This window comes from Psammomys obesus, unplaced genomic scaffold, assembly GCF_907164565.1.
Source record: "Psammomys obesus unplaced genomic scaffold, mPsaObe1.curated_primary_1811, whole genome shotgun sequence".
NCBI lineage: Eukaryota > Metazoa > Chordata > Mammalia > Rodentia > Muridae > Psammomys > Psammomys obesus.
In genome coordinates, this window is record NW_026596134.1 from 10,143,375 (window position 1) to 10,156,834 (window position 13,460).

Genomic DNA, 13,460 nt, shown 5'->3' on the forward strand with positions numbered 1-13,460 from the left:
TTCCATTTTTTGATATCTTCTTCAACTTCTTTCTTCAGAGACTTAAAGTTTTTTTTCAAACAGGTCTTTCACTTGCTTGGTTAGAGTCACACCAAGGTACTTTATGTTATGAGTGGCTATTGTGAAGGGTGTTGTTCCCCTAATTTCTTTGTTGTTCCCCTTTTGTCTTGGGTATACAGGAGGGCTTCTGATTTTTTGAGTTATTTTTGTTTCAAGCCACTTTCCTGAAGGTGTTTATCAGCTGAAGGAGTTTTCTGGTTGAGATTTTGGGATTGCTCATGTATACTATCATAACTTCTGCAAATAGTGATACTTTGACTTCTTCCTTTCCGATTTAAATCCCCTTGATCTCCTTTAGTCGTCTTATTGCTCTAGGGCTTCAAGTACTATGTTGAAGAGATAAGTAGATTATCTTCATGAATACTCCTTGGTTGGAGTATGAGTCTCTGGGAAGACCCCTGTGTTCAAATTTTCTGTTTTTGTTGCTCTCCTTGTGGAGTTCATGTCCTCTCCAGCTCTTACTATTTCCCACTTCTTACATAAAATTCCATTCACTCTGCCCGACAGTTGGCCATCAGGCTCAGCATCTGCTTTGATAGTCTGCAGGGCAGAAGCTTTCAGAGGCCCTCTGTGTTAGGTTCCTAGTTTGTTTCCTGTTTTCTTCTTCTGGCTTTCAGAGGCCCTCTGTAACAGGTTTCTAGGTTGTTTCCTGTTTTCTTCTTCTTCTGATGTCCATCCTCTTTGCCTTTCAGGTGGGGATTGAACATTTTAGTTAGGGTCCTCTCTCTTGCTTGGTTTCTTTAGATGCATAGATTTTAGTGGGTTTGTCCTATGTTGTATGTCTATATGAGTGAGTATATACCGTGTGTGTCTTTTTGCTTCTGGGCCAACTCACTCAGGATGATCCTTTCCAGGTCCCACCATTTACCTGCAAATGAACCCCTGCACAGATGTAGCCCATGGCAGGTCAGTGTCCAAGTGGGTTACCTAGTAATGGGAAGAGGGACTGCCTCTGACATAATCTGATTGGCCTGCTCTTTGATCACCTCCCCCTAAGGGGGGAGCAGCCCTACCAGGCCACAGAAGAGGACAATGCAGCCACTTTTGATGAAAACTGATAGACTAAGATCAGAAAGGAGAGGAGAACCTCCCCTATCAGTGGACTTGGGGAGGGGCATGCATGCAGAAACGGGAGGGAGGGTGGGATCGGGAGGGGAGGAGGAAGGGGCTTATGGGGGGATACAAAATGAATAAAGTGTAATTAATAAAAAGTTAAAAAAGTTAAAAAAAAAGAGATAAGTAGAGAGTGGGCAGGCTTGTCTTGTCTCTGATTTCAGTGGGATTGATTTAAGTTTCTCTCCATTTAATTTGATGTTAGCTATAGGCTTGTTGTATATTGTCTTTATTATGTTTAGGTATGTGCCTTGTATCTCTGATCTCTCCAAGACTTTAAACATGAATGGGTATTGGATTTTGTAACATGCTTTTTCAGCATCTAAGGAGATGATCGTGTGTATTGTTTTTCTTTCATTTTGTTTATATGGTGGATTACATTGCTGGATTTCCATATATTGAACTACCCCTGCATGCCTGGGATGGAGCCTTCTTAGTCATGGTGGATGATATATTTTATATGTTCTTGGATTCAGTTGCAAGTATTTTACTCAGTAATTTTGCATTAATGTTCATAAGAGAGATAAGTCTGAAGTTCTCTTTTTTTGTTGTGTCTTTGTGTGGTTTAGGTATCAAGGTGACTGTGGCTTCATAGAATAAGTTTGGTAATGTTCCTTCTGTTTCTATTTTGTTCAGTTGTTTGAAGAGAATTGGAATTAGCTCTTCTCTGAAGGTCTGGTAGAATTCTGTGCTGAAACCATCTGACCCTCGGCTTTTTTTGGAAGGGAGACTTTTGATGACTGCGTCTATTTCCTTAGGGGATATAGGACTATTCAATCTTTCTACCTGATCTTGATTTAATTTTGGCAAATGGATTCTATTAAGAAAATTGTCCATTTTATTTATATTTTCAAATTTTGTGGCGTTTGGCTTTTGTAGTAAAACTTAATGATTGTTTGGATTTCCTCAGTGTGTGTTGTTATGTCCCCCTTTTCATTTCTGATTTTGCTGATTTGGACAGTTTCTCTCTGCTTTTTAGTTAGTTTGACTAAGGACTTGTCTATCTTGTTGATTTTCTCAAAGAACCAGCTCTTGGTTTCGTTGATTCTTTGAATTGTTTTATTTCTAATTTATTGATTTCTGCCCTGAGCTTGAATATTTCCAGCTGTCTACTCCTCTTAGGTGTATCTGCTTCCTCCCTACCCCCAGGGCTTTCAGGTGAGCTATTAAATTGCTTGTATGAAATGTTTCAAATTTCTTCTTGAAGGCACTTAGTGCTATGAACTTTCCTCTTAGCACTGCCTTCATTGTGTCCCATCAGTTTGGTTAAGTTGTGCCTTCATTTTCATTGAATTGTAGGAAGTCTCTAATTTCTTTTTTCATTTTTTCCCTGACCAAGCTGTCATTCGGTAGATAGTTGTTTAGTTTCCATGCTTGTGTAGGCTTTTTGTTATTTCTGTTGTTGTTTCAGTCAAGTTTTAGGCCACAGTGGTCTGATAGGAGACAAAGGATTATTTCAATCTTCTTGTATCTATTGAGGCTTGCTTTATACCCGATTATGGTCAATTTTCAGGAAGGTTCCATGAGGTGCTGAAAAGAAGGCATACTCTTTTGAGTTTGGGTGAAAAGTTCTTTAGACATCTATTAGGTCCAGTTGATTTAAGACCTCTGTAAGTGCCATTATTTCCCTATTTAGCTTCTGTCTAGATGATCTGTCCCTTGGTGAGAGTGGAATGTTGAAGTGTCCCACAAGTAAAGTATTGGCATTGATGTGTGATTTAAGCGTTAATAATGCTTCATTTGCAAATGCAGGTGCTCTTATATTTGGGGCATAGCTGTTCAGGACTGTGATGTCCTCTTGGTGGATTTTTCCTTTGATGAGAATGAAGTGCCCCTCCTCATTTTTTTTTTTTTTTTTTTTTTTTTACTAATTTTGGTTGAAAGTCTGTTTCTTAGATCTTAGGATAGCTACCCCAAATTGTTTTCTGGGTCTGTTTGCCTGGAAAACATTTTTCCAGCTCTTTACTCTAAGGTAGTGTTTATCTTTTTTACAGAGGTGTGATTCTTGGATGCAGCAGAATGTTGGATCCTATTTCCTCAACCAATCTGTTAGTCTGTGTCTTTTTATTGGAGTGTTGAGTTCGTTGATGTTGATAGAGAATAGTGACCAATGAATGTTAACTCCTTTTATTGTGGAGTTGGTGGTGTTACTGTGTTTCATTGCTTGTTTTCTTTTAATTTTTGTTATGAAGTTATCTATGTCCTGTGTTCTTGGCTGTAGCTTATTTTGTTAGACTGGTGTTTTCCTTCTAGTAACTTCTATAGGGCTGGGCTGCTGTGTAGATATTGTTTAAGTTTAGTTTTGTCATGGAATATTTTGTTTTCTCCATCTATGTTGATTGAAAGCTTTGCTGGGTATAGTAGTCTGGGTTGGCATTTGTGGTCCCTTAAAATCTGTATGACATCTGCTCAGTCCCTTCTGGCTTTCAGTTTCAGATGAGAAGTCTGGTGTGATTCTGATAGGTCTACCTTCATATGTTACTTGGCTTTTTTTCTCTTGCTGCTTTTAATATTTTTTATTTGTTCTGTAGATTTAGTGTTTTGACTATGATGTGACATGAGGAGGTTCTTTTCTGGTCTAGTCTAATTGGTGTTCTGTAATCTTCTTGTATGCTTATGGACATATCTTTCTTTAAGTTGGGAAAATTTTCTTCTATGATTTTCTTGAAAATATTTTCTGGACCTTAGAGCCTGGAATCTTTTTCATTTATTCCTATTATTCTTAGATTTTGTCTTTTCATGGTGTCCTTGATTTCTTGGATGTTTTGTGTTTGGAATTTTTCTGATTTTACTTTTTCTTTGAGAGAAGTATCAATTCTGCAATTGTATCTTCAGTGCCTGAGATTCTCTCTTCCATCTCTTGCATTCGGTTGGTGATACTTATCATTGTGGTTCCTGATCTTTTCTCTAAGTTCTCCAGTTCCAGGGTTTTCTTTATTTGTGTTTTCTTTATTGATTCTAATTCTGTTTTCATGCCTTGCACCATTTCCTTTATCTGTTTGAATGTGGATTCCGGTCTTTCCTTGATGCCCTCTATTTTTTTGTTTGTTTCCTCTCTGTATGCCACTACCTGTGCCTCTACTTGTGCCTCTGTTTGTCTGTATTTGCCTATATTTCTTTGAGAGCTTTGTTTGTTTCCTTTTTATGTGCCTCTAATAACTGGATAAGCATAGATTTGAGATAATATTTCTTTGTTTCCAATGAATTAAAATATCCATTCATTTTGGGGGTTGCTGGTTAAGCCATTATATCCTGATTTTTGTTTGATGTGTTCTTAAGCCAACCTCTATTCATCTGCTCTCTGTAACCTTCGCTGTTTGTTCCTTGAGCCTGTACTTCAGACTGGGTCTGTCTGTCTCTGGTGTCTGGAGTATTCTTCAGGAAAATGAGAGAGGTTCACTGGTTCGGGAATGGATGTTGGTGTTTCAGCTGTAGCTAAGGGAGGAAGGTCACAGGCAAATGCCTGCAAGCATGGGAGTGTGCACGGAAGTGTGCCTTGAAGGACAGGGTGGAAGAGTTCTTGGAAGGGTGGCACATGAGTGCGGGAGGGGGTGCTGGCTCTGTTTGCAGGCGCAATGTGCATGGATAGGTGCTCTTAATACCTCAGTGGCCTACAGGCCTGTTGTACTGGCTTCCCATTATTCAGCTCTGTCTGGGCTCCAGGAATTGTTTGCCTGGACTCCACTGGTAGACCCATAGAACAGGGGCTTCAATGTTGAGAATGCTGTCTCAAGGATCCCACAGTGGGATGTTGGCCACAGTGGGGGTGTGGGTGGGAGCAATCTGATGTTAGCTTTTAGCTTAGAGGGACCCTGGATCTGGGGCTCTGCACACACTCACTTGAAGGTACACTCACTCAATTGCAGGTCAAATCAGAAAGCACAGGGGTTTCCCATTTTCTCTACTCTCAGATTTTGGCCTGTAGGGGCAAATGAGAGTGTGGAAGATCTGTCAGCTCAGTGGTGTCCACTCTTTGCCTCCGGGTGGGGAGACCTGTACTTGGGGTAGCCACCTCTGTGGTCACTGAGCACAGAGGCTCCTGCTCATGCAACCACTGTGGCCTCCGCTGAGCAGGGAGGCCCATGCTTAGGGCAAGATGAAGTGCAGAGGGTCGAATATTCAACACTCTCAGTCCCCAGAGATGTCTAGGAGATGTCCATGGGTGACCTGGATCCAAACTGTCCCAGCTCATGGTTGTCCCCTCTCACCCAGGAAGCCTCAATACCAATGTCCTGGCTTCAGCTACCTTTCTACTCACCGATTTCAGAGTTTTGGATTCTGTGCCCCTCAGATAAGGTGCGCGCTGGTCGCTGCCTTCTTGGACTCCTCCAGTAATTACTCTTTTGATGTCTAAAAAATGTTAAAGATGTCACCTGTCTGGTCCCATCTTTCCTAGAGGCACTTAAATATTATTACCATTCTAGTGTTAAAATCTAGGAAACTCTATGCTGCAAGAGTTTTTAGACAGATGATCCTTGAGGCAAAAGCACGGAGTTGGAATTTGCTTTTGTCTTTGGCCACAGCATCATTTGTGACTTACCCTGATTCATCTATTGTAACCCAACATCAAAAGAGCTTGTTGATGAGACATGAAACTCAAAAAATGATTCAACAGTCACTGGCTATCTGTTAATTTGATTGAGACCAATAGCAGATAAGTTTTATTTGAAGGATGTCAATATGAGTTAAAACCTGAGCAAAGTACAGCAGTCAAAATGTGTGAGCATTTTGAATGGGCTTGGGTATATATTTAATGCAAGAGATTGAAAGGAAGGTCTGGTTGGTTGTGTGGTAGGATAGATGAAAAATAGACCTTTCTCCAGTCTGACTTACTGTCAGATATATTGTCAGGTATGTGACCTGTGAGCACAGTGTCTTAAGTCTTGCTTGCTTCTTCTTATAGTGGTTACAATGGCACAGATGGCCATTGTGGGAATGTCATAACATGGCATGCAACCTTATGGGAGGCTTAAAGTACATTCAAACCAGCTAGGTTTTTTTTTTCACTTTGTTTTCTTTTTCTTTTGTTTTGTTGTTGTCCTTCTCTTCTGCATTTATTCATTAAGTACCATCAGTGATTTTTTTGTCATTTTTTTAAGCAGACAGAGAATTTGGACTTTAGAATTAAATTATAGCTCAAAAATGAGTTTGAGGAGTTTTTTTCTTGCATGCTGGGGACACAGCCAGCAGAGGTGTGCTGCTCTCCACCCACCCCCAACCCAGCTCCATAACTTTTTCTCTGGTAGAGGCCTGTAGACTCTAGTATCATTCAGGCCTGCAGGTCCCCAGAAACAGCCAGGTTAGATTCTGCCCCGGCTTTCTCTTGCCTGCTTGGGGACACAGCCCACAGAGGTGAGCTGTAAGCTGCCCCACCCCCAGCTGGGGTAAGGGGGTAAAGGGAGTAGGAGAGAAGTGGTTGGAGGGTGGGACTGGGAGGAGAGGAGGCAGTGGGATGTAAAAATGAACAAGAAAATAAGTCAAGAAAAAAAAGTTTGGAAAGCCTTTGAAGGATGGATAAAGGAGATAAATGTGTGACCTGAAAGTGCTTTGACAACTGCTTACATAACTCTCTGACAGACGTGAAGTTGAACTTGTTATACTTACATTTATATTTTTACATAGACAAATGTGAGAACAACATATAAACAATTGTGTTGTACAAACAAAATGTAGTATAAAGTAAATTTATTCATAATTCTTATTAAAATCCAATCCTAAAATTTCCTCTAATTTTAGTCAAAAATTTTGACCCTTCCCATGAATGTTTTATTTATTTTTTAATAATCCAATCCATTTCTAAGCAATGTAAGCATGGGTTTGAGTTTTAATAGTTGTAACTACATTCTCTATCCCTGTGGAACAGTCCAAACACAACTCTGTTCTTTAGTAAATTCTTTTCTTCTGTTTGGGCCATATTGCAAGAAGCCTGTGTTGTGCCTTTCTTCCTCTGTTTAATGTTTCAAGTCTGTTTCACTCTCTGGCTTTAACCTTCAAACCTTTATTCACTGTAGATAGGCAAGGAAAAGCTTTAATATGTCCCTGGCCTTATCAAACAGATCCTGAGATGACACAACTGTCATCACACAACTGTACCTTCTAGATCAGGCAGATGCACACTTACCATTGATCCCAAGATGCTTGACCTGGATCCTTCATACTCCTCCAATCTACTGTACTTCTAGCTATGGCTTACCTACAGTCTTTCCAAACTGGGAAAAGCATTTGCATAGCCCCAATAGTCATGTGTTCTTTCATTGGCTCCTAAACATATTCAGCCATACCTTGAAATATTTTCTGTTGAGGTCCAGCTGTGATTCCAAAATAATTTTGAGATCAGGACACTAGGTGACCTTAAGCTAGTGTGTTCTTGCTAGCAGCCTAAAGGAAGCATTCATATATCCATATTTGTCCTAGCAAACTGTGGCTGTGCAGGGCCCCTAATATAATTGTCTTACAATACCATGCCTTATCCTGTCTGCCAAATCAACCCTGTTCTTTTGCTAAGCAGAAGTCCAAGCCTGTGTTCCAAACTACAGACTTCAATGTTACATTTTCTATTGTAACATTTATAACCTCTTCCCTCCAAGGTAAGATGAAGGGGTCTTCCTTCCAACCTCTTCCTGCCAGCAGCTCTCTATGAGAGTGAAAAGTCCCTCTCTATCCTGGTGTGATGGTGTAAATCTATAATTCTAGTACTTGATATGGTGAAGACAGGAATATAGCAGTTATTTCAAGGACATCCTGGACTACACAGCAAGTTCAAGACAAGTCAGGACAAACTTAGAAAATCTGGTCTCAAAACCACCAAAACTTTCTTTACTCTCCATCTTATGTTCATAACGAAAGTGAGGAACTGGGGAGCCACAGATGGGTTTTTGTCACCCTCTGCACACTTGAAATCATGGCCCAGCATGCTCTGCACTGGACTTTAATCCTTTAGCCTGTCAGGGAAACACACCTCACATGACCTGCAGAAATAAAGTTTTCCTTGTATAACAAGGACCATGTTGCAGTTGTCATTTTGTGTAAGGGGTGATATGACCTTTCTGTTCAAGTGATGGGAGATTTTTAAACATTCAAATAAGCAAAGTAAAAATCAAGCTTAATGCCTTAGCCAATCAAGTTGTTTCTGGGCCCTGGTAGCATATTTTTAAGGAGACATAAAGTACAAGATTTGGACTTTCTCTGAACACAGTGAATTCAAAATTACGATTCTGCTCAGTGGACTAGGGAAAGAGGATGAGGGGAAGAGAGAGGGAGGGTGGGACTGGGGGAGTTGAGTGGGAGGGGTCTGAAATCAGGATTAAAATGAATAAATTATGAAGAAAAAATTACAATTCTGTTTTTGTGAAAGATGGGAAAGTAATTTAGACAGGATGTCGTGTAGTCCAGGATGGCTTCTGACTATTGATCTGCCTGCCCCCACCTTTTTGAGAGCTAGAATTACAGATGTGCACCCCACTACCCAGCCTTAAATTCATAATTCTTATTCTGTAAAAAGCGTTTTATAAGTTTGATAAATGTGGTACTTTTCATGTAAGTCTATCTTGGTTTGTTTTTATTTGTTTAGGTAAGAAGGAGAACCACCTTATTTGTTTCAATGAAGGTGCCTCCACAGACATTCAAATGATGAAGTTGTTCCTTTCCTCTGACAATTTGGTAAAGTTCACTAACTGAATGTTTAGTAATGTCATTTGTGTCCTTTTAAGGCCATGTATAAAAGTAATGACACTCTACTCTCTCAAGCACTTTCTACTGTACAGACAGGAAGGTGAGATTCTATGGAATTGTTTCTGTACTTGTATAGGGTAGTATATTTCATTTACTATTGAGCTTCCTGAGTACCCATGCTTGTGACCATTTTTAATAAGTGATTCCTACCTCTCTTTTCTAGACCAGATGCAACAATATTCATCTGATATGGAACCAATTTGTTCTTTTGAAGTTCGACAGAAGTATCCTGTCAGAGAAACATACCTCACATGAACTTAAGAAATATTTTCCTTGTAGTAAAAAGATCACGTTGCAGTTGTCATTTTGTGTAAAGGGTGTTATGACCTTTCCATTCAAGTGATGGAAGATTTTTAAACAATCAAATAAATAAACAAAACAAAATAAAGCAAAACAGACTATTAAGATAGTAAAGGTAGCTAAGGTAGCTCAGTGATAGAGTGCTTGCCTACCCTTGGGTTCAACACACATGAAATCCATGTATCAATTGCTAGCAGAAACATATGTTAATTAAAAAATTGATTTCAAATACAATAAAAACAGAATAATATTACAAAAATGTGCATAATTTATCCCTAAGTCTCCTTTAACTTGGAAACTAATTCCTGTTTGATATATCAAATATGCACTTAATTTAAGTTTTGAATTATAACTCTTAAAAAGCCTGTACCCTTTTTGTTTGTGATTTTTGTACTATAGGAAAGGGAAGTTAAACATACAAAGCTGGCAGCTAATCTTGGGCCTGCTCTTTATGGCTGTATGCCCTGACACAAATTGCTTAACCCTTTGGTTTTAGTATTTATATAAAAATTGTTTGCAGATTTATTTATTTTATGTGTATGGATGTTTTGTGCACATCTACATATGTGTACTCCACCGAACCATGCATGTATGTGCATGCCTACTGCCCATGTAGGCCAGAAGAGGACATTGAATCTGTTGGAGTTACAGAGTTATTAGCCACAGTGTGGATACTAGGAATTAAAGAAAAGCCCTCTGGAAGAGCAACAATGCTCTTATCCACTGAGCCATTTCTAGTTTCTATTTTTAGTTTTAAGATTAGTATTCTAGCCCATTTTTACACGCTTAGAGTGCAGTACATGTCAGCATGGCATTGTTTTAAATCATCGCTTACATTTTAAAGTGTTTGCATGTACAAAGTGTTCTGTATCCATTATGAAAGTTAATCTTTACACATGACCTTTCCTGAGGGAAATTTTGTGCTCTGATGACTTTCTTAAAATAAGACTTCCCAGACTAGACTGGCAAAATATCTGGGGAGTAAAGTTGTTGCCATCAAGCCTGATGACCTGAGCTTGATTTCTAGGTTCCACATGGTAGAGAGAATTGATGGCCTCAACTTGTCCTCTGACCTTCACTTGCATGATGTGTAGGTACACACACACAGACACACACACACACACACGCACGCACGCACATGCACACACACATGCACACGCGCACACACAGACACACACAAGTTACTGAGTTCCGAGGACATGATTGTAAATTTAAGTTTTCCTCACTGGAGATTGGAGTCACTAAAGGCAGCAATTTTTATCAGCAGTTTCTTTTTAAATAACAAATTTCTCCTCGCTAATAAATTAATGTAATATGTTTCTCTATATCAAAGTCTCTTTACTTGTTATATTTCTTTCTTTCCTAAAGAGAGTCCACTGTTTCTTCCAAAGTGAAAACCAGGTTCTTTCAAGGGCAATTCTGAGTATTTTTACAACAGGAGGTGTTGCTCCCAACATGGTAGTCATGAACAGCACATATCGTGGCGACTTCCACTTTAACTTATCTCTGGTAATTATGTTTATTTCACTCTATGGTATGTGACTGAGACAAGGCATACTGTGTCTTTTTACAAGTTGGAAAATTCAGTTATGTTATATCTTTACAAATGTTTTCAATCCAGTAATAGATTATGATATCGTAAGTGGTTAATATATAAAGGCATATTTTTAAGTAATTATAACACATTAATAAAAGAAAATGATCTTGGTGATGATGATAAAACAAATTAACCAGGCATAATGGCACATTCCTATAATTCCAACATTCAAGAGGTAGAGACATGAGGATTGCTATAAGTTCAAGGGCAGCCTGTAATAGAGAACAAAGTACTATCTCTGTAACCCATCTAAAAATAAGTCATTTAGAAGAATTTTACTTTAATCAGTGAACTATTTCTATTGCTTTCTGTAGATCTGACATCATTTCTCTTCAGCATCAATGTCTTCTAGCACTTTACAGTGGCATTCTACTGGTAGTGAACTCTCTAGAGTTGATCACTCAACACCTACAAAGTATTTCACCTTCATTTTAAACAAATTTATTAAGATAAGTTCACATAGCATTCAATTCCACCACTGAAATTATTAAGTACAGTGGTTTTTAATATATTCAAAGTTGTACAAGCTCACAAGTATATAATTCTTGAACATTCATCACCTTGAAAGAACATAAAACAGTCTCTACCATTCTCTTTCAATTCTTTTTTTTAAAGATTTATTTATTATGTATACGATGTTTTATCTGCATGCACACCTGTATGCCAGAAGACAGCACAAGATCTCATTACAGATGGTTGTGAGCTACCATGTGGTTGCTGGGAATTGAACTCAGGACCTGCGGAAAGGCAGGCAGTGTTCTTTTCCTCTGAACCATCTCTCCAGCCCCTCTCCTTCAATTCTTGAGACTTAGGCAACCACTATTCTATTCTTCCTTCTCCTCATTCCTTCCTTTTCTTTCCTCTCCTCCCTCCTCTCCCCTCCAATCTCTCTCCCTCCCCACAGATTTTCTCATCCTATATAGTACATATAAGTAAAATACAATAAAAATAATGGCAGCTACTTGTTTCTGTTTTCATAATGTACTCAAGCTTCTTATATAGCAAGGGAAATGTCAATGCTTTGTTCTTTGTCTGGGTGAGTAATTGTCTACTGTAGACATTGCAATTTTTTATCCATCAGATGATGAACATTGGACTTATTTCTATCTGTGGTTCTTTTAACTAATGCTGTTGTATGTATGGTTCTATTTCGTGGAAATAGGTTTTTATTTCTTTGGGGTACCTAGCCAATGGAATTGTTGGCTTATATGGTGAGGAACTGATCCTTAACAAAATGGTGGTACAAGTCTATCTTGGACTATTTGAGTCACAATTTGTCTCATCCTCGCCTATGCTTATTACAACCTCCTAGTATGTATTAAATGCTCTCTCATCATGGTTTTGATTTGCATTTCTCTAATGCTTCCTATCACCTCTAGTGCTTATTGGTCACTGGAATATTTTCTTAGGGAAATCACTATTCTGACTCTTTGCCCACTATTAATATGGTTTCTTATGTTTTTATTGGTAAATTGTAAATGTTATTAATATGTTCTAGGAACAGGTTGCATATAAAATATAATTTGAAAATATTTTCTTCTACTCCATGGTTTGTGTTTTCACATGCTCCAAGGCATATATGTTGTTTGTTTGTTTGTTTGTTTGTTTTTGAGGATTTTTGAAAGTTTTGTTTCCTGTGTTTTTTGTGTCACATGAAAAAAATCATAGCCTGATCTAAGGTTGTAAAGGTTTAGTGCTATTCTTGGTTACTTTATTTTTTTGCCCTTTGAAGAAATTATGTTGTAAAAAAAAAACCTGGTTATTAATATTTACTATAAATCACATATCATTATTATGGCAGTTGTTATTCAATCCACTACCATATCAATAAAAGACACTTTCGTTTGTTAGATTTTTTTTATTTAATGTGCCTTAAATTCTGGGGCTGGGCAGAAACTGTGCTATCTTTTAGCTCCTGGTTCCATATCCCATGCCAACAATTTCTAAATGAGTTACTTCCCATCCAATACCCTTTGAATACTTGTACATGTTTCTCATCTGGGCTGCTTTCCTCCATCATTGATCCTCAGTGCAGGCTCCTCCCAGGCCTGTGCTATTTGTGCACAACAACCTGTGTTAGCTCTGTCCCTCCTTCTCTCTCCTCCACCTCTCTCCCATCTTTGTTACCCATTTTTGCATACTGTAATCTGTAAGAGTAATAGTCATTTTTGGAATAGCTAAAGTTCATTTATTCAACATTTAAAAATAAAAACAATTTTGGGGATCCTGTTAAAACATTTAAAATTCAGACAGAGCCAGGACAGGAACAATCTCAGCACTATTCCTGAGGAGGGGGTGTAGGAGTTGAGCCCAGTCTCCATCTGGAACAGGCTTCTCCTTTAAGCTGAGAAAATCTCAGGAGATGAAGGCCTCAGCCTCATCTCCATGAGCAAACATCATTGAGTGATCTCCCCAAAAGAGGTGCATTGACCTGAAGATGGCTTCCTGAAGGTTCTCTGGGTCATCAGTAGGTGGCTTCCATTCTGGAGAATAGTGGTCTTGGGTGGGAGTCTGAAGACAAAAGGCCGACATTCAACAAAGTTGCTCTTTATTTCAGTAATGCTGTGTTTCTTTTAAAAAAAATATTTATTTGGCGTTTAGGAGGTGGGTTCTCCCCAGGTTCCCTTTTCTCTTTAAGTTAAGCCATATCCTGGGCTAG

At 38.7% G+C, this 13,460-nt stretch overlaps 1 protein-coding gene across 1 annotated transcript in view; it reads left to right on the plus strand.

Annotated features, from left to right (window-relative positions):
• Positions 1–8,549: 8,549 nt before the first annotated feature.
• Positions 8,550–13,460, plus strand: part of LOC129666075 (cation channel sperm-associated auxiliary subunit beta-like) — a 108,112-nt gene continuing 103,201 nt past the window's right edge. Inside the window, exons 1-3 of the mRNA XM_055593099.1 lie at positions 8,550–8,556; positions 8,744–8,832; positions 10,573–10,713. Of these exons, the coding sequence (XP_055449074.1) occupies positions 8,550–8,556; positions 8,744–8,832; positions 10,573–10,713 (237 nt within the window). The remainder of the gene's footprint in view (positions 8,557–8,743; positions 8,833–10,572; positions 10,714–13,460) is intronic.